The following is a 27,220-nucleotide window of genomic DNA, read 5'->3' on the forward strand; positions in this document are numbered from 1 at the left end:
GTGTATACGTTGTGGGTCGATGTATATTTATAAAATCAAAATAAAATCTTGCATCAAACAAAAAAGAAAAATCAGCAGAGACATCTTGACTCCAACATTCAATAGTTTTATTGTGAAAAAGTCTTTCTCTTCATCCCCTCGCCTCGAAACTGTACAATCAATAATTTAAAAAAAGAAAAATGTTCAGCTTGGTGTTTGAACAAATTGTTTCACTCACACACACACACACACACACACACACACACACACACTTGCTTCAGGTCACTCAGCAGCTTTAGCCAAAAACAAGAATAGTGTTTTACAAGTATTTTTTTTTTTTTCCTAAGTCATCATCATCATCATCACAACAGTCTGTTCCTTTACAAACACATCAGGCGAAACCCGAGGGAATCCCTGAAGGGTCCTGAATCAATCTCCCATCATCCTTTGCAAACACTTCCATTACTTAAAAAAAAAAAAAAAAAGTCAGTGGAAATCTAGAATGGAAACTCAATCAACAAACACTGACAAAAACAGAGGAAGACATGGAAGCAAAACCTGGAGGAACATGGTTGTGTTTACAACACAACGAGGCTGGATCAACAACACAAAACAATATCATAGCGGGAAATCTCTTCTAAAAATCTTGGCAACAAGCTTGAGTTAAATTCCTTTGCGGCTCATTTTACAGAATCGCTCCTTCTTTCTTAAAACACACACACAACCATTCTGCAAATGTCTGGTGTGTGTGTGTGTGTGTTTCTGCTGTTTTTAAATCTCTTTCTTACCCACTACTTCTCAGACACACTGGGACTGTAGCTACAACTGAAGTGGTCTGGTCGGTTTTGCACTCTTTTCCAAAGCAGGTAGAGCGACTGGTTTCTATTTATTTAAACAGGCATCAAAAATCAACTCGCTTAATTCAGTTGAGGGGTTCCTAAGCTGGGGATCAGCAAACTTCTCAGGGTCCCAGGATAAATTTGAGGGGTCAAAAAGACGATTAAAGGGATGAGGCAGAAAAAAAAACTTTTCTGGCTTCTGGTTCTATGAAACACTGGATACCTGCACCTGGAGGCTTCGTTTTAATGTGTCAACAGCTGAAAAAATTTTATTATCCACAGTTATCATTGTGTTTTTGTTATTTCTGTTCAACTTTACCTAACTTCAAGGAGTTTCAAGTCTCAGACATTAAAGCTCCACACAGTCTAAAGGTAGATGTCCATGTGTTTGTGATTATAAAGCAGGTCTAGGTTCTATATTAATACTGTGAAAGTATCAAAGCCTCAGTCCACAGAGAAATGCACACAGCCTGTATTCAGACACTGAGCCTTAAAACCAGCCGTCAGGACTCCTGGAACTTTGTGATGTCACAACAAAGCAGTCACTGCTATCAGCCATGCCCCAAGCCCCGCCCACCTGGACCCACCATCCAACCTTGCAGGATTTGGTTTCTCTGAGTGTTTACCTGAAATCTGCTGTATTTTAATTAGATCTCTCAGAAAACAGCCAATCAGAAGAGAGGCTCAGATCCTAAAACACTGAGGTTGTTCTTTAATGCTGCAGTAATCTGACTCTGGATCAGAGGAAATCTTCCCTAAAGGAGGAGGATTCACTGTGAGTCAAGACAGCTTCAAGTCTGGAGGCAAAGACGACTCCCTGAGGTAAGACAGAGACAGGAGGGAGGACAGACGGAGAGTCCACCAACACTCACACCGAGACACAAACACTGAGCTGAATGAACCAAGGAGAAGTAAAATGTGGTGTAAAAACAGGTTACAACTGAAAACCTGCTCCTTCTCTTCATGTTGGAACCAGGACAGAAACAGACGCTGAGGACGGCTCAGAACCAACCGTGCAGCCAGCACAGCTTTCTGCAGCGAGGAGGGACAGAGCCGGGGCGTACAGATGAAGCCCTCCAGAGATCTATGAAAAGAGCATGTATTATTCAGCAGCTATGAATCATGGGACAGCATGTGGGGGCGGTGGAGCAGATCAGAGGGAAAGAGGGGGAAGACGTGCTGCATTCAGTCCAGTGGGAGATCCAGACGGAGCAGCACGCCAGTTACAGAGGCAGCGACTCGGAAGAGTTCACGTGTTCAAGCTGATTTCAACACAACTCGACCGGTGGGTTCATGATCACCTGTTCACACGTGAGCTGAGCGAGCGGCGGCTCAGGGGGCTACAGGAAAACAGCAGACGTTTCCACACCGTTGAATATTTACAAAGATCTGCGGTTTTTCCCTCTGGACATGAACGCAGCGAGTGGTGAGAGCATCAGGGAGGAGCACGGCTGCTGATCATGTTTTAGGCCTTTAATTGTTTTCTCATGATCACAACTTAATTATGTTGTTATCTTGAGATGACACAGAGTGCTCCTACTTTTATTCTGAAAAGACCAAAACCAGTAATGACTGTCTCTGACCAACAAGAACAGAGTTCGAGTCCGAAGCCTGACGTCTCTGATTCCTGTTTCCAAAACTATTATAAACACATCAGTGAATCACACACTCACACACACACACACACACGTTCCTTCACCAACATCAACACACACTGTAGTTCATTCTGACTCAGCTCCACACTCAATGTCCTGCCGCCCCAAATACTCACTATAGCAGCAAATGCAGATTACTCCGCTGCTGAAAGTAGTCCCTAACAAAGTATTTAGAGATGCATTAACGCTTCATTATCATTTGTTAACAATAAAAATATCTGTAGTGTTAATTTTACTGCAAATCACAAACATGTTAGTGTCTCTCTCCCTTGTTTCCTGTTGCCTCTGATACAGGTGTAGACGGACGGACGGACGGACGGACAACCTTAAAACATATCGTCACCATGGAGACGTAACAATGACTTTTTCCTCATGACCATCTTTGTCTCTCGTCTCCTGGTTTGATTTTACAACAGTTTAACAGCAGTAACAAACACACCAACTGTCCAAGACGCAGAAATATTTAGTTCACTGTCACAGGAGACGAAGAGACGCCGTGAATCCTCATGAATACGACGCTGGAACTTGTTCAGTATTAAAACAACAGTTACACTGATTAAAATGGTTGCTGATCAGTTTTCTGTTGATCAGTTAATAACTCTTTCCTCTCCATATAACACTGCTGACAAAAGTAATGAGGACCTGCTGATCACAGACATGGATTACCATGTTCAGTCTGTACAGGCTGATTCCCACAGTGAACTGAGATGAACTGAAATCAATAACTGATGATCAGGAGGAGTGTAAAGAAAATCCAATTAAAAACTGTGGGGAATGAGCAGCTGGTGATGAAGAGGAGTGAGAGACGTTCAGGGAGCTGGGCAGTGTTTACTATCAACTCTTTACCTGAAAACCTGTCTGCACAACATCAGCTCCTCACACCATCACAGCCTCAGATATCTGAGCTTCCTCTGCCTCAGGGTTCACTCCCGCTCTGCATCTAACGCTGAAACGAACGTGTGGAAAACACATCAGCGCGCAGCACAAACAGGAGGAGCAGCACGGAGGACTCGATGTGGACAAAGACTCCAGAAAAACATCACTCTGTGCTGCAGCTGTGTGACAGTTAGTGATATTCCACCCAAAATCTTTGTTTGTGTCAAACACTCCTCCTCTGCGGGCTTAGTGTTCAGCTTGGATTCACGTCCGTCACAACAGAAACTACCACAGGAACTTCTCCTCTGTGCGTCTGTGTGTTCAGTTTAGGGCTGCAGCTATTAATTAATTAATTGACTGATTAAGGCCAATTACATAAAACTCAGTGATATTTAGTTTTAAATCTATAAAACAGAAGAAAGCTGCAAACGCTCACATTGGAGAAGCTAGAAACAGCATTTCCCTTCAAATTAATCAATTATCAAAATTGCTAACAGATATTTTTCAATTGTCTGACTAATCAATAAATCAACTAATCATTTCAGCTCTAGTTCAGTATGTTCCAAACTTAAACACACAGTGGGAAACTCAGATCACAGATGATGGGTGGAGTATCGTGGAGTGCGTTGTGTTCATGTTCATATACAATTAGCTTGGACTGATGGTGGTGTGTGCATGTTTTGTGACAAACAGAGACGTGTTTTTGCTGCAGGTAACAGCCGTGACACCACAGGTGAGCCGTGACACCTGAAAACATGAGGAGCAGGAGTCTGTAAATGCTTGACAGGGAAGGAACAGGGAGGAGGAAGAGAAAGGAGAAAGAGGAGGAGGGAGTGACACTTCAGTTCGTCTCTGCCTGGATCCAGACTCCATCTCACCTCCAGACTACAACTCCCAGAAGCTCCTGGGTCAAAAAGAAAAGATCAAGAGTTCCCTAACAAGGGCCATGAAGTTTAGTAGGGAAGAAAATTGCACCCAAAGCAAAAAGAACACGACTAACGACCTAAACCGAGACGGACGTGTCTGTTTATGTATCTGTGAGGTGTTTTTAAAGATGGACATCACAAACAGAGGAGGGAGGTCAGAGAGTGTCTGACTGAAACTGCTGGTCTGAGTCTTTTCAGGGGGTTTGACTGACTCTGTTTCACGTCACTGTGTCTTCATTTTGTTCAAGTTTTAGTTTTACTTTGTTGGGAAAAAAAAAAAAAAAACTTCAATTGGCATCAAGTTAAAAATGAAGTTCATAAAAGATGTAGAGACGTTAAATAGGCCACTTTTTAAAAAATGCAGTGAATGGTATCCATAGCAACAAGCATCACTGGATCCCCTGTCGAAACAGGTTGCTCTGTAAACCACAATAAAATATAAACCTGGTTTAATGTGTTGTTTGTTGGGAAGTTAGACTCGACTTAGACTCAAGGCACAATAACAAGTCTGGACCTGAGACCTGGTCCAGGTTTTGCCTTGTGGTGGTGGTGGTGGTGGGGTGGGGGTGGGGGTGGGGGGGTGGGGGGTGGGGGTGGGGGGGGGTCAGGTTTGTCTGGAGACCGGATGGGAATCTTCACTCATCTTGTCACCAAGATTTCACTTCAGCAAGTGTCACAGATCAAATAAAACATTTTCACTTCCAAAGCACAATGAGTGTTCAAACCAGCTGTTAGAGGCAGCTGCAGATAAAACAATAAAAGACTGATAAAAGACTGACTGGTAACTAGTGTTTTGATCATTAGCTTATTGGTCAATAAAATAGCAAATAAAAGGAGGTGTTGACAGAAACAGGTGGAATTACTCCCAGACAAACAAGAAGCAAGAAATAAATGCGTGACATAAAAGTGAAGAGTTATGTTGAGGTGATGTCTGCGATGCACAGACACGACGTGCATCATGTAGAGTAACTAAATATGAGTTGGTGAAGGATTTCTGTACATGTAGTTGTCACTCCAGCAGACAGGAGTGAACCTGGAGTCTCTTCTCTCATATTAGCGGGTGGATATAGTGAGAATCAGGTCAGAGACCAGAGAGGCTGTGGTCGTTCTCCTCTGAAATCCTGAGGCATCATTCGAGCGGGACAGTTCTTCACACACTGGTCTCAAGAAGGTTGGAGGTAGCGCTCATTCATCCCTTTATCCGTCATCTCTGCTCTTCAGCTCTTCAGGTTCAGGGATGTGCTCTTTCCCCTCCAACTAACGCCGTCCTGTACACGTGTCTCCTGATCCCTGTCATCCACTGTCTTTCTCCCGGCCCCTCTGGAGGCTGATGATTAGGAGATTTTACAGTTGTTGCGGGTGCAGTTCTGTGGAGGGCTCTGCGGCGGACGGATGGACTTGGAGCGCTTCAGGCTGTTGCCTTTGGAGCCACCGGCCGGGTTGGCCAGCGAGTAGGAGCGTCCATGCATCATGACGGCGTTCATGCCGTTGGCCATGGAGAAGGATTTGAGGTGGGACTTGATGGCGACGGGCAGCGGGAGCTTGTCGATGAGGTGGACCGGCGTGCACGAGACGATGGCTCTGCAGCAGAGGTCCTGGAGGCTGAAGACTGAGGGGAGGTGGACAGAGAGGAGGTGAACAATAAAACACAAACTCCACAGCACAGCTGATATTCTCAATACTGAGTCCAACTGTGTAGGAACATCTAATTACTGAGCTTTTGTTTAAAAAAAGTGAAACAACTTATATTAAGGAATCAGTGGCCAGAAGTCAGACCTCAGCTCGATGCCTTAAAGGTCCCACACAGTCTAAAGGTAGATGTCCATGTGTTTGTGATTATAAAGCAGGTCTAGGTTCTATATTAATACTGTGAAAGTATCAAAGCCTCAGTCCACAGAGAAATGCACACAGCCTGTATTCAGAAACTGAGCCTTAAAACCAGCCGTCAGGACTTCTGTGACTTTGTGATGTCACAACTATATCTATATGTGTCCTTAAAACCACATATTGACTTTACATGACGTAAGTTCTTAGTTGCAAAGCACTTTGTGCTGTGTTCCTTGTTGTTTCGTTCATATCTTCTTCACATCATGTTAATAACTTTATTAGTATCTGTAGCTTCCTTCTATAATCACAGCAGCTTCTTGACATGTTGTTCCAGGAGCTGTTCTGGCCTTGACTGTTGGCTCCCCCTCTATGAAACCCCCCCGGCTCCCCTGTCCACTCACCTCTGTTGGGCCTCCAGAACTTCTCCATGCCGTGTCTCATCAGGACGATACGCGACAGCTCCGTGAAGGACTCGATGACGTTGAAGTTGCACAGGGGGCTCACCTCGAAGAAAGTCATGCCGTTCTTCTCAGCGTACGCCCTTGCCTGCTCCGTGGGGACTTGCCGTTTGAAGGCCAGATGCAGCCGGTTGCCTACGAGGATTCGAGGCACACCTGGTGCATGCTGGGAAGGAAAACACAAAACAAACCACAGGACAAAGTTACCTACAGCTTGGTCTGTATTAAAAACATTTACAATCTGTCTGTGCATTTTGGTGGTAAATTACTGGTTAATTTCACAAATTTATACTCAGAGAAACCAAATCCTGCAAGGATGGGTCCAGGTGGGCGGGGCTTGGGGCATGTCTGACTGCTTTGTTGTGACATCACAAAGTTCCAGAAGTCCTGACGGCTGGTTTTAAGGCTCAGTTTCTGAATACAGGCTGTGTGCATTTCTCTGTGGACTGAGGCTTTGATACTTTCACAGTATTAATATAGAACCTAGACCTGCTTTATAATCACAAATCACAATCTGGATTTTCTCTTTAAAAAGGACTGAAAAAAGACAAATACTGTTGGTCTAAGAGCAGAGTTTGATAAACACACACATCTCTTTTAAATGAATATGATGGGAAAGTTTTTTCACTTTGATGCCAATAGATGTGCGGTATTTGCAGCTCATTAAAAGCATCAGACAGAGACAGAGAGAGACTGAGACTCATTACATTCATACAAAATGACCAGCGGAGGCTCGTTACTAATTCAACAACCTCATGGCAGCAGCAGCACATCTCTGCTCCTGCCAATCAGGTCTCTAATTCATCCACATCTGTTCTGACAAACTGAATGAAACATGATGGCAGCGAGAGGCCGATCTCCTCTCCTCCCCCTCCTCATCCTCTCCTCCTGACTGTCACCACTCAGAGTTTCCTCCCTGTCTCCTCTTCGTGCTGCATCTGCAGCAGTGGTGATGGTGAAGGGAAAAGCAGCAGCAGCAGGACTTAAACTGCCTGATCTGTCCTACATTTACCACAAAGCCTCAGTCATGTTACAAAGACTCCTCAATGCTCTGTATGGAAAGTCTGAGCTTGCAGATTACCAAAGACGAGAGGCCTCATTTACACAAGAGAGGGCTTGAAAAACGTGTTCACCACGGAAAAGTTGGGTTTTATAAAAAACAAACCAAGGGGGAAACTGGTCGCACAGATGTTGAAGTTGTGGTTTAATTTCACTTCATATTAAACGAACAATCATACATCATAACCACAATGTGATAAACAGGAGACCAGCTGTGCTGTATTGTGTCTGTGCTTGTAAGACTCTCGTTCTCTCTTTGTTTTAAAAGATACAGACCAACTCAAATCAGAACCGTTTCCATCTGTGATTCATCATCAAACTATCATCAAACCACTGAGGTGCTGGCTTAGCTCCACATTCCCAAACCCTGAGAGCTCAGCGGAGAGGAGAGGGCTGTACGATGCTCTCACTCGGTCTCGGTGGGTTGGCGATGATGCCAGGATGGTGGCAGATTCTGGAAAGTCTGTGTCGCCTTTCCCTGATATTAACCCTTAACATCCTGATTTCTTCCACGTACAACTCTACCAGGACAAATCTGAAATTCTAATCACTGGTTCTGAAGCTCAGAGAGAAAAATTGGTCGCAAAATTAAATTCCCTTGGACTTGCCCCAGGCCAGCAAGCAAAAAAATCCATGAGGCGATCTTTGATCGAGAGCTAAACTTTAGAGCTCATGCAGGACTTGAGTCCAAATCTGCTTTTTATCACCTTAAAAATATTTCTAAAGTTTCTCTCTGTGACTGACACAGAATCACTGATGGATGCTTTACATCCAGCTGTAATGATCTCCTTCCCGATCTGCCCAGAAATCAGCTAAATAAACCAGCTACAGCTGATTTAGACCTCTGCTGCCTGAGGTCTGACAGAAAACATCACACCTGGTTTAAAGTCAGTTTCATTGTCAGCTCTCTTACATGATTTGTCCTTTTTTCTTTTCAGCTCATCAGTCGTCTGCGAAGCACTTTGAACTGCACTAACCTGTATGAAAACTGCTATACAAATACAGTTGGATTGATGATTGATTGATTGATCTCAAGCAGATTAACTGATGAATAATCATCAAACTGCATCAAATTTCTTTACACAAATGGAGAACAGTGTCAGTAAACTTCTGACAGTCTTCTAATACTGTGAATATTTGACCAACTACGTTTTAAATTTGTTTTCAAACTGGTTTTTGTGTACAACCAGGCTCACAGGAGACGCCAGCCTCCTCTGACCCCACCTACACTCAGCAAATATTCAGCAGTAATAAAAAGAGTTAGTTGTAGAAGAAGTAAAAGTAGATAGACAGAAAATTAATATTTGAAAAACTGAACAACTTATTTATTCAGTAAAAATGCCAAAAAGTCTGTTTCTAGATTCTCAGTTGAGAAGATTTGCTTCTGTTCACAATTTGATTTTGCAAGATATTGACTCTCTCTGGACTCTTATCTGGACAAAAGATCATTTGAAGAAATGGCCCATTTTCTGACATTTCATAGACTAAATCGATTCGTTCGATCGATTAGTTTATAATAGTTATCAACACTAAATAGAAAATTTAAATAATCATCATTTGCAGCTTTGCACTGAGTCATTGGTCCCTGAGTAAACAGCAGACCTCGGAGAATAAACATCTGGACTTGTTCTGTCCTTCAGACCAGTTTTCATCTACACATCAGTTAACTTTCATCATCCAGAGGTTTTTCCTCCTCCACTTCACATCTGCCCTTAAAGAGGTGGCCAACAACAGCACGTCTGTGGAGGTGGAGCAGGAAAGACCAAAGTGAAACATACATTCCACAGGACTAAAATATCACACACACACACACACACACACACACACACACACACACACACACACACAGCGGACATCCTCTCTGTTTCTAAGTCAGCAGGAAGGACATGTTGTGAGTAGGCCACACACACAGACAGACACAGACAGACACAGACACAGACACAGACACAGACACAGACACACACACACACACACACACACACACACACACACACACACACACACACACACACACACACACACACACACACACACACACACACACACACACAGGTTGTCTTAAGTGGTTCACTTTACTTCTATTGTCTCTTTGTCCAGACTCAGACGTGGCAGCGTTTTCTATCTGCTTCAATTTGAAAATGAAAAGATAAACCGATGTGTCAGTGATCTCTGCAGGATCATTAGAGGATCACAAAGAAAAGCTTTACTCTACCAAAACCAGCACTAAGAACAACTTCAGAGAAAAATAAACGTAAAATATAAAAGATTTATAACAACATGGATGAATCCTACATCCCAGAAAAATGAAATGCGGCTCTGAGATTACTGGACAGAGCTGGAGTGAAACGTCAGTTTACAGGCTTTATTTTCAGTGTTTATATTCTTCTACCTTCAGTGCTGCTGCTCTCTTCTGAACATCGTCAAGGGAAAATTCATTGTCTATTTACTGTAAAAGATGAAGATCTGAGCAGAGCTATTTTTAAGATCCAAACTCATCCACAGCTGAACGGTTTTTATTTTAGAAACCAAAGAGAAGAGTCCAGAGCTTCGGCCTGTTGCACCAGTTCAGTCAGTGTGGAGTGTAAACACAGTGGAGGAGGGAGGCTGAAGTTTAAACACGCTGCAGACGAGGTGACTTTATAGAGCTCACTGTCACTGGCATCATCTGGCTGCTTGTAGCAGAAACTCGTGTTGACCTGAGCAGAATATTTCCACTGAGATCAAAGTTTTTCTTTCATTTATTTATAACGGTATTTACATGTGATACGGCAAAACATCAAAGTACAACAACAGTGTTTGATCATTGATCAATTATTGATGAGATAACGGACAAACAGGGTGTTCCTTCTGTTGGCTGGTTCACATGTGAAACTCTACACTGTGTATCCTTTCTCCTGTTTTACTGAAATGTTGCACTGGAAAAATGTTTCCAAGGTTTAATGGTTCATGCTTTTCTTTACCTTATCAGAATTTTTTGCTTTTATACAAACTCAACATTATAACTGATGTCTTCACTTCATCACACCTCATCTACTGATAGGAGAAATATATCATTCACTCCCCTGCACACATTTAGTAACAGTTCAACCGCTCCACACTCCTGTGTATGAATCTCATGTTTTATTTTATTTTATTTGTCATTTGGGAAATGAAATCATCAGATTTCCACACAGTCAGACAAAGTAAAAGTTGGCGTCTTGGTCACAGCTCAGTTATGAAATCCTGCAGCACCACAGAGTCTGTCTCTCTCCTGCCGGGCTGCTGACACTGCTGTCAGCTGGACACCGGAGCTGAGAGCATCGGAGCAGCCAACAGAGACGAGTCATGCTGCCCTGCCTTGCTCTGTCCAGTGTTGTGCTGCCCTCCGTTTCCATCTCCTGTCTCTATGTGCACCAGAGTTAGTTTTGTGGTTCGGTAATTTTAAGACAAGACTGCCACACTCTTGCTCCTGCACTGCTCTGTGAACTGTGATGCAGCTAAAAAGACAGTGAAGTGACCAACAGCTTCAGCTGGTGCCAAAGGCTGCAGGACTTCAGTGAGATGTTCTCACCTTCTCTCCCAGTCTGATTCTCTGTCACAAATCTCCCCTGCCAATATTCAGAAAACCTCATCATACCAATATCATTGCATCCTTCTCCTCTACCCTTTTTACACCAACATCAGCAGGTATCAGCAGGTTTTTAAACAAGGGTAAATTGACTCCTTTTAAACTGCCTGAGAAGACACACACAAGTGCAGGGGAGAAACAGTGAGCTGCCTCAACCACCAAAATGTGACAAAAGCTGCAGTTCCTCTAATGACCACTAAAGTCTGGCTCCAGCAGTGAGTCAGTCCGTGTAGACTGTTAAAGTGTCCAATTTTACAGCAGAAACAAACATGTTTACAGCCTGGTACAAAAACTGTTTTGGTCTCTAGAGCTAATTTCCTCCTTCATGACAACTGTATGGGCTAAATTTTATAGATCTCACCTGTTTACATTTTATTAAGAAATAAAGTGATGGAGAATTGAGGGTGTGGTCACTTTGAGGTGGGTGAATTTATGCTTGTCACAAACCAGCATGCACCAAAGTCTCAGCTGCAGCTCGTTGCAAATTTTTGGATTAGCTGGGATTATGGGACGGAGTCAAGCACTGCCAAGATGGCGACGGCGGCACAGCTCACTCTGAGCATCATCCCCTGGTTGGTTCTCCTGTCAGTGTCAAAGCGGGTGAGATGCTTCGATCAGTGATTGTGTGTTTTTGAAACTTATTTTGGGGATGTGATCACTCTTTCATCCCCGAGAGCAGTGTAGCTGTGGTGTCTGTGGTGTAACAGCACCGTACTGGTAGACAGGTCTGTCTACACTGTCTGTACTCTGAAAGACGTTACAGCACAGCAAAGAGGTGAAAATTAGAGTGTTCACCGGGTGTTGTGTTTACATCAGTGGTGAATAGACCTGTGTTTACATCAATGGCGTTTGACCTGGGAGTGAAGGCTGATTTTTCCCTTTTACACTCCCAACAAAAGCCCAATGTTGGCGTGTTTTAGAGGGTTTTTTTTACCAGTGGAGGAGGGGTTCAAGACTCACCTCATCAATCTCTCTGATCCACCTGTCGATGCCATCAAACGACCACCGGTTGGTGATGTCATACACCAGCAGGATCCCCTGAAGAGAGAGAGACAAGCAAAATCAACACTGAGCTTTGTGTCAAGGTGGAGCAGCTGCTTCTTTAAGTATTTTTGTGCACTGTAAATCTGCTTTTGACCAATATGGTCAACAGAAACATGAAATCTGCCATCTCTTAAACCAAATGTGGACTTTTCTGTCCTATTAAATTATCTTCATTCATCTCACCTGAGCCCCACGAGAATACGAGCGAAAGATGGTGCAGAACCTCCCCTGTCCTGAGGTGTCCCTGAAGAGGAGGAAGAAAGAAAGATTAATTGTCAGTTCACATTTGTACAGTAAACAGGAAATTAGCTTTATGACTCAGCAGCAAGGAAAGTATCAGGTTTCAGCCTCCAGGACAAAACACAAAATCACATATTCAGTTTCAGAAGAGGCAGCAGTGATCAGATGGTTTTATGTGTTGGCTCCGAGGAGCCGACAGCTCTCCAAACTGACCACCACAGGGTCAGTCGTAATGTGAAAACATGTAATTCACATTCATGACAGTATCGTTGTAGTACATTTCTGTGGGGATGTTTCGGAAACAAAAATATGAGGAGTAGATTTCTGAGCTTTGGACATAATTGTTGTGTCCCAATTCAGGGGCCGCGTCCTGCAGAGGCTGCGTCTAAGGAGACCAATTGCGTCACTGCGACCCCAACAGGCAGATCCTTCATGCCCCAACGTATCCCAAGATTCATCATTCAGCAAACAACACCAACGGAGAACCCAAGGATCACACTTTTAAATGTAAGTACTGGGTTTCAGCTCAGTTCAACAGATAACAAGTTAAAAGTTTTTGTAAAAAGAAAACTGCTGGTGACACAAAGTCTCTTTCGGTTCAGCGATCGTGGTCTACGACAGTTACGTAGTACGTGTCCTCTGAAGGCCGCGGCTCCTGGACTGGGACACAGCTAATGTGAGACATTGGTTACAACTAGTTACTGTAATGTCTTAAAACTACAGCAGGTAAACGTAGAAGTAGATGTACTCTGTGTACTTCTACTGCATGTTTATCGCTCACAGGTTTCATGTCTCTCAAATGATTAAAAATGAGCCTGTTTTATGAATTCTGTTAATCAGTTGTGTGAAGACACATCCTCAGCCTTGTAAAATCTACAGCACCAGTCTACATCTTGTGATTTCAGCTTTCACAAAGAGAATAACTGAGGATTAACTGAGCCTGACAGATCAGTGATCAAAGGGGTGTTTAGATTATGATGTTGTGACCTCTCAAAGCTGCAAACCCTGTGAACAGCTGTTTAAAATAGATGCTACAAACACAAAAGTCTCCACTGCCTGTTTCCCTCATTTATTTAGAAACTATTTTTGGTGGAGAGTTTAGAGGAAATAAGATTATATCAAACAGCATACTTTTACAATCTGACATGAAAACACCAGTGACAGCCCAGTTCCAGCTGTGATCCTCCAGCCAGATGTTGGAGGGGTTCATGTTGTCAGTCGTCTATTGTGCAGTGGCTTCAAGAATGACCACTAAAGAGTTAACTAATACTCACTGGTCTTATTGATGCTGCATAAAACTGACAGGAAATATCTGCTTTTTAATAAAAGGTGCAATCAGGTAAAGGCATCAGCAAACCAATATACTGGTGTAGGTCTGATGACAGCTTGATGGAGGAGTGTTGAGCAATATTCAGGTCACCTGACATGGAAACATACACAGCTTGTTAATGTTGTTTGCTGTGACCGAGAAGACAATCACAAGGAACTGTGGACCCCCCCCCCCCCAGCCCCTGGGCAGTGACTGGACATTGTTGATGATGTGAAGAAGCTCTCACATGTTCGGAGAATTCAACAACATGAGCTGAATTAAACCCAACACAAGGACATTAATAAAACCTAAGAATTCAGGTTGTATCAGTATCAGTAAACTACATCTGGAGGCCCTGGTCCCCGGTCTTCTGCTAAAATGAGAAGCAACACATCCGTCTGTTTTCTTCCTCCTATCAGGGTTCGGGTTGCGTGATAGGGTATTCCTGATGTCCCCCTCTCCAGCAACTTTTTCCAGCTCCACCTGGGGGACCCCGAGGCGTTCCCAGACCAAGCAGGATATGTAATCCCTCCAGTGAGTTCTGGTCTTGTTGGGTTTTGTGCTGTTGTTTAATTGCAGAGCTGTGTTCAGTGCATTGATTCACTCAGTCCTCCTTGCCCTGCTCTTGCTAGTCAAACAGAAGGACGTAGTGAATTTATTGGGGACTACTTTCAGCAGTGGATTGATCCACAGAGGTTGTTTAAGTGAGTATCTGAGGCAGCAGTAGGTGTGCGGAAAACTGATGCCTTTTAATAGTTTTTGGAAAGTGGGGCTATATATTGCTCAGAGGAATAAGATTTATCAGGCTTTAGATGCACACAAACACGTGTTAGTCTGAGACAGTTTTTGCTGGTTCTTTGTCTCCTCAGGCTGAGACTGAGAGGACTCTAAGTCATGAGACATGGACATGGAAAGGAAGTTGAGGAGAGAACAAGGAGAAGGGAAAGAGTGTGAGCGAGAGGAAAAGATGAGATTTAGACGGAAAGAAAACAGTGAGGCCGTGAAGAGGAAAGACTGAGGCAGCAAAAATAAAGACAGTTCTGCCTTTAAACTTTTCTCTCCATGGGGAGGACGAGGCGTTGGTTCTCCCCCGAGGAGCTGAATTCCTTGGCCCACTTCCACCAAACAGGCCTCGCCTAGCTCTGCAGTGTGTCTTAACTGACAATTACACACATCTGCTGCATCTCTACTGATGCAGGAGTATTTGTGAGGCATGTAAAAATATGCAGTGGACGAAGACTTGTGCCCACAGCCCAGGCAGGAAAGTACGTGCTCCCTGCAGCTGGGTATGTTTGTGTCAGATGTGTCTCACACACTGGTTTTGGTAGGTGCTATATAAAACCAGTAAGTAAACATCTGATGCAACACACTGCTGTCAGGACACCTTTTTATGCATGTGGATCAAATGAGCTTTCAGATGGTCAGTTTCTTGTTGCCTGCCTGTAAACCAATTTACCTAAAATCCAGTTTACACTCATTAAAACTTTCATATTTCTTTCTGCAAATATGTGTTGTTTTTGCCAAAATATGCAATCACAAAATAAACCTTCTTCCTCTCTGTATCTTTGTATTTTGCTCTGTATGCGTCTTTTTTGCTTCTTGCCTAAAATGTGATGAATATTAATGCAACCCCGTAACATATATTATTCTCCTTCTTCCCCCCTGCAGTCACTATCTGAGAGAATCAGATCTATTCTGTATCATGTTGCTCCAACTCTTCACTGAAGCTCTGTGATGTTGACACTGAGTCACATATGTAGATCCAAGACTTTTCACGGCTGCATCAAACTGAAATATTCAAGATGTATTATGCATCGTTCTATACACATTTCCCCCAAAATTCAAATGACATATTTGGCATCTTTGGAAACTTTGGGATCTCCACCAGAATTTGAAATGAAGTTTTGGATACACAGCATGAGTTTGTAGCAACTGGTCCAAAGGCAGTACAGTGAGATTTTAGAGGTCAAAGGTTGGTTCATCCAGTTTTCAGATGGGACGTGAGGCAAAGTGTAGATATAGCGAGGATGTATACAAAGCCAACGAAAAGATGCAAGTGGGAACAACTTAATGTGAATTTGCCTTAGGGAAGTGAGAACTGAGGTGAAGATGTTTCAGCTTCAGAAAAAATGTCCTGCTCATCCTGGAGTTTCAATGAATCGACATCATAAAGACAAAAACAGCAAAAAGACTAGAGGGTTCCAGTCATTGTCTGTCACACAGACACAGCACAGGCTCACACAGTCAGTGAGCATCAAGCTCACAATGTCTGAACAATCACTACACTGGCTGATTGAAGCAAATAAACACAGACAGTCAAATTAATGCAGATAATGCAAAACTAAAGTTTTTAGTTCTGAACCCACTTTAACACTGAGCCACAGTTTCAGAAGGTTTTCAGACCCCACTCAATAACCCAAGTAAAAACAGGATTTTAAACATTTGTGCTAATTTATTGAAAATCAAAAACTGAAATGACTCATTTACAAAAGTATTGAGATCATTAATTCTGTTCTTTATAGAAGCTGCTCTGACAGCAGGTCCAGTTTGATTCTTCTTGGGTGAGTGCAGATAGATGATTCATAATCAAATCTACAACACAGTGAAAAAAGTGAAGGGGGTGAACACTTTCTGAAGCTACTACAGCTCTAGGGGCCTCTAGGCATAAAGAAGTCTGGGTTTTATATATTCAGATAATTTTTTTGTCCGTTTTATGCCTTCATTAGACAGTGCCAGTGAAGATAGACAGGAAATTCAGGGGGTAAGGGATGGTCCAGCTGGGAATCAAACCCGAATCTCGCTGCTCGGGGCATTTTGAGCTATCAGGTTGCCCACATTTTGAGATATCTGCCTCCACCACAGTACAATGGAAGTGAGTGGAATTTTGATTATGCGGCTAAAAAATAGAAATATTTAACATTAGAAAACTTCCTGGTTACTGTTGATAATCCACAGACCGCTGTGATAGTTTTACAGTGGCACTAGTTTCCTTATGAAAACAGTTGACAGTGACGTCTGTGGATGATCCAGAGTAACAGGAAAAGACTTGTTGTCGTTGGCGTTGTTGTATTGCTCAAACATCATCTGTCAGTTCTGTGAACATCACAAATTAATTTCCACTCTCTCCAATGTTTGACAACTCAAGATGAGAAATAATGTTTTTATAATTTGTCTGAACAAGTCAGTGACAGTGTGGGAGGTCTGGAGTGGTGCTCCGCTGAGGGAAGAAGAGCAGCAGACAGACGTGACAGGTTATTCATGCAGCAGTAGTGTTTGCTTACCAAAGCTCCAGCTTCACTCTCCTCCCGTCCAGGAGAATGGTGGTGGTTTTATAGTCGATACCTGGACAGAGAGGAGAAGGGGGGCGGGGGGGCAGACAGAGACAGGAATTAGACAAATGGATGCATCAGGAAGGTCAACATCAATCAACTTTAGAGATGAGAATGACTCATCATCTACTTGAGCCACCTGACTGAATCTAATGTACATTTACTCAGAGCAAACCACAGAGCAGCAGGTTTAGCTTTTAAAAATGTGACAACCGTGTATTTAAGGGAGCAGATATCACAGCTTTCTCTGAGTCTAATATTTTTATTATGTAAATCTCTTCCAGACTTCCAGTCGGGGTAACAGTTGGGGCTGCTCTCCTCCCATTCCTGACTTTCAGCAATCACGCTCATTTTTTAATTTGCATGTGGAGACAGACACAATCATTTCAGAGTTCACTGTACCGTTTGGAGTTGTTCCAATACGATTTCTAGTATCTGAAATGCTTTTGAAGCTGCCTAAATGTGGAATTGGGTACTGGCAAGTGTGCAAGTCTATCGCTGATCTGACACCACGTAATTTATTAGCAAACGTAATAGTTTGGCATTCAGACAAATATAGAAATCAATTCTTCTTTGCTGCTCTAAAAAACAGTAGCCTACACAGGAAGTTGCGCTGTGCAGCCCCTGGAAACTACTGTTAACTAGTGTAACATTAGCTGATAGCAAAGTGTCAGCAATTTAGCAAGATTCATTTCTTTCATGATTGACAGTCATATTAGATAAAAGAAAGATTGTGTGGCATTCATGTTTCTCCAAATAGCAACGACGGCAACCATATCGCGTACAGGGTTAGTGGAATACAGCTGCTAATTTTAAAGCAACAGTGCTCGGTATCAGCCCATAAACAAGTTCAAGTATCAGGAAGGAAAAAAGCATCGGAACATCTGTAGTAGAATTCAGTGAACATAAGACGTGAACAGTGATGAACTTTCTCAGACTGTTTAACTGTCAGGACGTCAGAGTGCAGCCTCGGGCGGGTTACAGATCTCTGCTCTGGCCTGTTGTTCTAACAAACCTGTCTGACTGCTACACCTGTTGCTCTGCTGCTCCACGTCCAGACATGTTCACCCTGAGTCTGCTCAGCAGGTCCCTGTGGTTTCCTCTGGTACCACCTGGGGCCAAACAGGTGAACCACTGGATAATCAGTGTTTCCCACCAACGATTAGATGTTTATCTTTATACTCAACAGTTTTATATGTGATTGTGTGGGACGTGTTACACAAGGTGCTTTACCCTACTTCACTGCAGTTTACTGGCTGCTTAGAGATGATAATGGTCTGAAACTAATGATTTTATTATCATTTCACGTATCGATTATTTCACAATAAATCCAGGAGAGATTACAGTTAGGTCACTGTTTGATTAATGAATCTACAGAAAATTATTCAACAGATAATTATTAATATATATTAATTAATATTATAATTGATAAATAATTGTTGTTTTTTTTTTTTTTAAAAAAAGCACCAAACCTTCTCTCACAGAGCTTACTACTTTTCTTTGTTTTATATAATTGTAAATGTAATATTTTTGGATTTAGTCTTAAAGAAATTGTGATGAGCAACATTTTCACAAATTTTCTTACATGTTATAGACCAATTGATCAGTTAATGTAGAAAATAGTGATCAGATTTATCATTAATACAAGTAATTGTTAGTTGCAGTCCTGGAGGACGCGTCCTTGCTGTCTTTAAAGTGCTTATTTAGTCAGAAATCACAGAAAAACAAAAACCAAAGGAATTCAAATCTGAATTTCAAATGCAGTTCACATCTGCAGCACATCTGCAGCTGCTAACAGCACGTCATTGATTGATTATCTGGCAGCAAACTGATAATTCAACTTATCGTTTCAGCCTTATTGGCCTAAAAGCCTACACTCAACAAACTCTCCACCACCACTAATGATCTATAGGATGTATATATTAACTGGAAACTGTCAGGAAACAAGACTGAAAACGAAGACTCCTGGGAAAAAGACCTAACAGTAATATTTGAACAGCGAAGCAAAAGAGTAATGAACAACGCACCCAGATCCCAGAGTCTCGCACATGACTGCATCAGCCTTTGGCAGGTAGCAGCTGCTGGCTAACAACATTAGCAATATCTTCCAATTTTCCTGGCAACATAAAACTGCTGCTGAGCTAAAGTGCTGAGCTCAGGCTGAGCTAATTGAATTGGGGCGAGCGCAGGGCTTCATACCAAGTGCTTCCTTCCCTCCCGTTGCCAGGGCTCAATGAGACTTCCCAGATAATCAATAGCTGCTCTGATGTCTGAGCTGAAAACTGCTGCTTCTATTCTGGGAGGCGACTGACTTTCTTTGTTCCCTGGATGTGCTCAAAGCTGTGAGAAGCTTCTAATGTTAAGCTTTTGTTGAGACTGTGTCAGAGAGGCGTTGATTCAACTGTGGTAATATTAGAGATGATGTTTTTGTCACAGCACAAAGCAGTGAGCTTGGGAGTGGGCGACAGGGCTGAAATCCACTCTCACGGTGTGTAATTACCTCTTAATAGTACATTTTTGAGAAAACCAATTGGGAATCTGTTTGTGTAAACACTGACCTGAGAGGTGTGTCTGCATTCAGTCAATTTAGTGAATGAAACTCTGCCCAGATGTTTCAAAGAGGTAGCTACATCAATATGAATGGTATTACACCATTTCTGTTATATAACATCATACTGTCCAACAGGAAGTCGGCCATAAGACAGAGGTTTTTCATATTTTATCTTTTTCTAGAGACATTTAGAGACAATATGAGACACTTCACTGTGACGCCAACTGCACAATGCAGAAATTTATATTCTCATATTTTAATTTACAGTATGGAAAGTGTAGGCGTGCTCACACAGCTGCATAAAGCTGGTGCATTGCTGCTCAGTTATGTGATTACACCTCTGACGTACACTTTAACATTTTAAATAAGACATTGGTGTCATCAGAAACATGTGTGCTGCTTCTGTCTCATTCATTACTCCAACATAATGACTACAGCAGCCTTACTGCATCATATTTCTTCTTAAATATCACTTAAATTTGTCTTTATACAAAATGTTTTGCCAAAACGAGTAAGTACAGGCACTAGAAGTATTAGTCAGTGTGGAAATATATCAGCTTACCAGCAACAACTGATAACAAAGATTTCAGCACAGGATTAGAGATAAGATTTAAGATAGAAACTGTTTTCACCTGACATTGTTTTTCCATCACACAGCAGCACTGAAAAGTTTATTTTTCAGCTATCATCACACAATCTCGGTCACAATTCTTTAAAAAAACTGTTCCTGTAAAAAAAAATAATGGTCTACCTGTCGTATTATTTTAAAATACTGTGTAAATCAAGCTGCAGTAAGTATATAAAAAAGTGAAGGGGCACAAACAGCATAAAGCATAAAGCATAAAAAAACAAACAAACAAGATATCCCGGAAAACATCCATAAATCAGCTGATTGATTTATGGATGAGCCTGTTCTAGCCGGTGGTAGCAGCTTTTAACAGAGCTTAATAAAAACCAGTGGACAATCTGGTATAATACACAGCTGGTCCATCAGACTGGGTACAGTCGCACTCTGCACTGTGTGGCTGCATCATGTAGGAACATATGAAACTGGGAGCAAAACCCAGAACAGCAAAGACTAATGTAAACATGTGTTGTAAGCACTGAATGCCAGCGAATATAAAATACATCATATCCCCAGGGTGTAAATAATACATGCAATGTGTAGGAAGAAAGAAAAGATGAAAGAAAAGAGGGAAAGAAAAAGTGAGGCAAGCGCAGAAAATGTGATCTGACAGCAGTGAGGCTGCATTTCCAGCTAAGCTCTGTGGTAATACTGAACAGTCTGTGTGCCAGTCTGTGCATCTTTCAAGAGGATTAGACCAGGTTCAGCTTTTCATTTACCTACAAATTCACTCTCTTACACACAATCTACCCCCCCCCCCAACTCCAGCAGGGCAGAATGGGAGGTTATCTCTGAGCTGGCCTGCATCCAGTGATAACTGTTGTCTATGGATATGCCACTGTCAAAACAGCCCGTCCACTGCCACAGACAAACAATGGGCTGCCGTGCCTGGTCGACCCCTGGGGAATATTCCATTGTTAGTGTGTGCTGAATGAAAAAAAAGATTTAAGAGTCTCTCTTGTCCACCAGCTGCACTGAAAAAGAGTCTTTTTCTCAAGCTACTTTTGCATTTTAATTGGCTTCACTCCTCGAAGACTGGAGTTATCTGATGGCTACCGGCAACCGACTGTGAAATTCAAAACGTGGTGTCAAACATTAATATTGAAATCGCCTCAGGAATCATCTATACAACACGACAAAGCCCCCTCCCACAGACTGGAAGAGAAGGAAGCCTTCAATGTTGGTTATTCTGAATGTGGTAAAAACCAATGAATTTGTCAAGGGAGGACAACAAAGTGTGTGAGAGTTGTTAATATTAGGGCTGGATTGAAAAAAAAAAAAAGATTTTCTGATTCAAATTAATCTTCATTTAGATAATCCGATATCAATTCCTAAAATCCTGAGATCAATCTGTTAATGTCTTTTATAGTGTCCTGTGGATGTGAGAAGCTGTTGGTCTTGTGTGACCACCCTTCTCTTGCAACAAGATCAGGTCATGTGACGTGAAAGACAAAAACATGGCAGACGTGGCGAAGCTATATGCAAAATGAGCAAAAAGAAGCCGTGTGTACCTGTTCACTGGGTGACCTACCTATTATTTCTTGAAATGCATGTCTAAACTTTTGGTTGAATAGAAAGTGCATTCATGTAACTGCTTTAGGTCCATTCGTGATGTAAACATTAATATTTTTAATAATTCACCAGGTTAAAGGTTAAATTTACAGCATTAGTTCTCTGAGAACCTCATTCATATCCGAGCAAAACTGATGTTGTGACTGAAATATCTCTGACTTAATTGATATCAAATCGGAACAGGAACAGGAAATTTAATCAGAATTAAACTGATTCAGGAAATCAGTGGTGATACCCCGCTCTAGTTAATTTAAGAGTGATTTGTCAACCAGCAGAAATAAAGCTATCCCAATATCTCTACATGTATTAGACCACTGTAGGCGACAGTAGAAAGTAATGCACGGACTGCTCTGTGGTAATCTGGGATTTGGAGGTTTGAGTTTAAGTACCATCATTTGTCAGGTATTAAATTCCTTGGATTTAACAGAAGACTTCTCTCTAGGCTCACTTCAGCAGCAGCTTTTCAGCTTGTTTCAGCTTCAATCAACACAAACATCTTTTACGGGGACAATGTATGAGGCATTTGTCTCTATCAATAATTTCTGATTGATACACAAACACCAACCACTGAGGAGGAAATGCAACAGAGTGGTCCGTCCAACATTCAGCCCCACATCAGACAGGGAGCTCAATCACAGCCTGAGGACAATGCCATCCAATCAAAATCTGCTCTCCTGTCCTGATTCTCTCCTCTTAAAATATTTAGCTTCCTCACGAGCCTTCCCCATCCCTGCATGCTGACCTCTGTTTGCCAGAGGGATGGAAATCAATAGCAGAGCTTCTGTCTGCACAAACACTCCAGCTGAAACATGTTTGACTACACTCAGCTCTGCTCTCACATATTTAATGAAGCCGTTTGAAGGCTTTTGATCTGGCTCGCATCAATTAGGACGGCTTCCTCTTTCAGAAGCTCTTCAGAAGCTGGCCTCCACACTAATGGCAGATCAATTTCAAAAATACTCGTTACGTATCACAGAGGTTTCCATCTAAGTGCTGGGCAGCAATGTGTTATCATAATCTAAGGCTGTAAATAGTAACTTTCATTGATATCATTGATTATCTTGCTTGAAAAATTACATAAACCCTTATTCAATTATCAAAATAGTTGGTGATTTTATTTTTTTTTGTTGAACAACTAATTGATCAAATAATCGTCTCGGCTGCATTGTAGTGCACAGAGAGTTGGACGAGATCCATTCACATTAACATAAAAGCAGCTGATACTCCTGTTTGAGAAGCTGAAAATGTCAGACCTTTATGCCTGAAAACCATTGAGGGATGATTCAAATAGCTGCCATTTATTTTCAGGTGGTGGACTAATAATTTATAAGCTTTAAATTTGAGAACATGATACTTTAACTGTATAAAACCTTGTAGCTTCACACCAGTGCACACAGTAAGTGCAGCCACAGACAATCGGCACAGACCAATACTTCAACCAGCTTGTAAGCTCTTTAACTCCAGTCATAACTTATTTGTAATGATGAACTCCCTCTCTAAATAACATGCTGCAATCAAACAGTAAGGCCTTCACTAAGTGGGGATGTCTGCGAACACACTCGACTTGACGGAGGGCCTTCACGCTGCTGCCAAATGCCAACAGGCAACACCACCCTTTGGCAGAATTCATTAGATGAGCGCTGATGAAAAAGGGTCACTCTGCTGACTGATGTATTTTTCATGAACGGTTGCTGTCGTTGCTAAAGGCAGGAAATGATAATCTTTTAAAAGCTTAAATGGATGCTCAGGGGATGATCTACAACAGCATCTCTGGTGAGGACTGTTTGCGGAGGCGAGGATCTTAACAGAGGCAGCTCACATGCACATTTTACCTTAAAGGAATCAACTGATATTCCGATATCAGTGGTTTAAAGGGAGGATGAGGGTCTGCATGCATGTGATGGATGGACTCTCTTCCTTTCTGTCCTGCTGAGCACCTCATTACTGTTTCACACAACCTCTATTAGCTTCATCTGAGTGATTCCTGTGATACAGGATCCATTCACTACATCTGTGAGCATAGGGGGAGAACCCCTTTGCTATTCAAACATGCAAACAAGAGTGTTCGAGTGTTTAAGCCAATTTACCAAACTTACAAATTATTGAGTTACAGCTCACTACTTCCCAAAGTATACTGTAGCATCTTTTCTGTCTTTAGTTTCCATTAATCCGTTCGTTTCAATTTATTCCAGTACATTAAAAACAATATTTGAGTTGAGGTAATCCATCACAGAGAGGATTGTGATTGCTTTTTGATGAGATCTGCACAACATAACCATGCAACAGTAATGCAATTTGGACAGCAGCAGACATTATGTTCATTCATTGTGATAAAGTATTTCCCATATGCAGAGTTAATCTGTGCAACATTTATTATTCCTGCCTTTTTTGGCATCTTTAACTGCATTTCCCCAATTATTTGAAGAAACAAGGATAAACAGTAAGGCTACAGCAAAGCAGGCTTCCTACACTCACAGAGCCTTACTTTTGGTTACATTACTCAGGGATGAAAAAAAAAAAACATGAAAATAAGAATAATAGCTGTTTATTATAAAAAGTATAGGTGGGAGAATTGACTCCCGTATCAGTACAGCTGTGGATGCAATGTTGTGCAGTGATCCACAAGCTTCACTGCAAATTCATTTTAGGCCTGTTGAATATCAGTGGAAACACATTTACGAAATCTAAACCTTGGAAACCTTGGGAAATCAGCAGTAATGAGTGTATGATTAGTACCAAATGAGCTTCAAGATATGAAAACACAAATATGGTAATTCAAAAACTTTCTTTCATTATTGTTTCCGTCTGTTCTATCTGCTCTTCTTCCAGGGCTTCCATTTGATAGGAGTCGGAGTATGTGAGTATGTGTATACAGCAGCCACGGACCAGCAGCTTACTGCAGCAGCAGGATGTGATCAGATAGTGGCCGTCAGCCCTGGAGCAATAGCAGTGAGAGAGCCAGGTGACCTGAGCTCCTCCACCCAGGGAGGGATCATCTGACTGGGCACAGCTCCATCAGCCTTTCCCTTCCCAGAGATAAGAGTGCTGGTGTTCCTGGATACACCTACTCTAAAGTAATAAACACAGCTGACTTAGACACTATGATCTAATTCTACTGGCCTCAGTAATATTCAAATTTAAATCTTTCTTATGGGTCTGGCAGCATGTTCACAGAGATAACTGAGTACCCTCTAACCAGCCCAAAGCATATTGCTATAGTTGGGTTAGCAGATTCACCTCCTTTTTACAATTGGGCACAACTGTAGCTGCTCAGGAAAAAAAGGAACCACCATCATACTAGAGAGGACGTTGATATTGACTGTGTAATACCAGCAGCACACATATCATGCAGGTCTAAAGCCTTTTGTTTTGTTGTTAGACTCTGAGGTCATGAAAAGCATTGTTTAGTAAGTAACTGATAAACTAAGTCAACAACAATGCACATACATTCATGGCTGCCTGACTCACTTCCATGAGAATGGTCTGTGTTTATCAGTGTTAGTGTATGTGAATGTGTTTGTTAAAGACAGTGAAGAGAGGTTATTGTGCATTCTCCTCAGTCCACGCTGTAAAATGCAGCTAGTATGTTCAGGACATTTGTGCTGAGCAAGCATGACACAATCTGAGAAGCTCGTCACTGCAAGCGGGCAAAACTGAGCCAGCAGGTCCCAATCAGCTGAGACAGGAGTGACTCACCGCTACTGTAAGCGTATGGGGACTCAGCTGATCCATCCTGCAGGCTGTCCAGGATCTCTCCTTTGCCCACGTCGCTGTCTCCGACCAGGAGGAACTTGAGCAGGTAGTCATAGCTTTTCACCGGGCTTCCCTGGCTGCCCATGACGTCTCACATCTGAGCCCAGTCCCGACGGAGGCTGAAGATGAGCAACTGTAGACTTCCCCCGTTGACACAAGGGTGGTTAACCAACTAACCCCCCTCTGTGTTATCCCTCTGACTTGATCCAAAACAAGGATGATGTTTGTTATGCCATGAACTTGCTGAGTGCGGGTCCACCAGTTTAAAGTCCTTGGTTTGCTTGTTTACTTGAATCTTCCAAACTGTGTGCAAGTAGTTAAGTTTTAGACTAAAACCACACCACAGTCTCACAGGAGGAATGTCCTGCCTGAATAACAAAGTGGCTGCCAAAAGTGTGGTTCTGAAAACCAATACATCCTCATTGCTAAAGTTAAGACAAGAAATGTATTTGTTTGATCAAAGGTGACTCACTGGGAAAAAAAAGCTTTACCCTATGAAAACATCTAGATTTGTTTCCATCTTATGTCTGATAGCTAAGGAAAATGTATAACCACGACCAGATCCAAAGAATCATTTATCTTAGTGAGATTAAAATCTATTAAATAGTAAAAGCACAGATAATCAAAGTGTAACTCAAGCACTATCCGGACGGGAGGACTCTTGTGGGAAAGGAGAACATGCTTATTGTCTAGAATGATGTTTATACTAAGCTTGGTGGCAACTGCAAATTTTGCAAATCTTATGAACAGATATCACTGCAGAGATATATTTCCTAGCATGCAAAAATACAAACAAAAAACGACAAAACCTGGATGGTGTCTCTTTGTTCCTATTCAAGAGAGGCTTTCTGCCTAACTTAGCAGGGGAACAACAAGCTAGCCCTGCCAGGGAGCTAACCAGCTAGCTCAGCTAACGCTCCCAAAGACACGTAAAACTGTAATTCTTCAGACACGTTACACCAAACTACACACACACACGTGTTGTGGTAATCTATATAACATTACTTCCCAGTGAATAAAAAACTTGATATTTCACGGCAAGCTAAATGCTAACTTAGCTAGCGCGGTCCGTAGCTCAACTTCTGCCGACGTCTATGTGATTTCAGGCCCGCTTGTCTTTCTTCAGTCCGGGACAAAGATTCCTGTAACTTCACTGCGTTATATCCACAAAATTCCGATCTCTGCAGTGGCATTAAAAGGCTGTGGCATTTTTACGTCCAGTCCAAGTCTCTGTAGGTGTACTCAGAAACCGCAGTCTGAGATTTTTCCATCTTTCTCCATCATACTGAATCATACTCACGGTCTCACTCCGCTCATCACCGCCGCGACACAACAACACTGGAGCCGCCGCTGACAGATCGTCACAGCGCCGCGGCTGTTCCCGCCCCTCGCCTCAGGCCCCGCCCCTCCCCCGTACGATTGGACGCCGACTCCGCGGTCTCACACCCACAGTGGCTTAGATTGGCTGTTCAATACGTCCATCAAAGTGTGCTGTCAACAACACGCAGATGGTGAGGGAAGTGCATCCCCGGGGAAAAGTGGGCGACAAAGCTGATTCACATCCCGCTGGA

The 27,220-nt window shown here is 42.4% G+C and overlaps 1 protein-coding gene across 1 annotated transcript; it reads right to left on the reverse strand.

Annotated features, from left to right (window-relative positions):
* Positions 1 to 85: 85 nt before the first annotated feature.
* Positions 86 to 27,009, reverse strand: LOC139611195 (ras-related protein Rab-40C). Its single transcript, XM_071465620.1, has 6 exons — positions 25,593 to 27,009; positions 17,101 to 17,161; positions 12,454 to 12,514; positions 12,187 to 12,264; positions 6,504 to 6,726; positions 86 to 5,884 (listed from the first exon to the last, which is right to left on the reverse strand). Exons 1-6 carry the CDS (start codon positions 25,732 to 25,734, stop codon positions 5,610 to 5,612), a joined length of 840 nt encoding a protein of 279 aa, XP_071321721.1. The 5' UTR covers positions 25,735 to 27,009; the 3' UTR covers positions 86 to 5,609.
* Positions 27,010 to 27,220: the final 211 nt, after the last annotated feature.

The sequence above is a fragment of the Trachinotus anak genome, unplaced genomic scaffold, assembly GCF_046630095.1.
Source record: "Trachinotus anak isolate AG129_WGS33_773 ecotype Australia unplaced genomic scaffold, CSIRO_AGI_Tana_v1 ptg000003l, whole genome shotgun sequence".
NCBI classification, from domain to species: Eukaryota; Metazoa; Chordata; class Actinopteri; order Carangiformes; family Carangidae; genus Trachinotus; species Trachinotus anak.

Bases quoted from the DNA above. Each gene is read 5' to 3' on its own strand.
- LOC139611195 (XM_071465620.1), bottom strand. From the start codon at position 25,734: ATGGGCAGCCAGGGAAGCCCGGTGAAAAGCTATGACTACCTGCTCAAG. The intron at 12,515-17,100 runs GTAAGCAAACAC...CCTCCTCTTCAG, and splicing joins AGAGTGAAGCTGGAGCTTTG to GGACACCTCAGGACAGGGGA. The intron at 6,727-12,186 runs GTGAGTCTTGAA...TTTCCTTCCCAG, and splicing joins GGATCAGAGAGATTGATGAG to CATGCACCAGGTGTGCCTCG.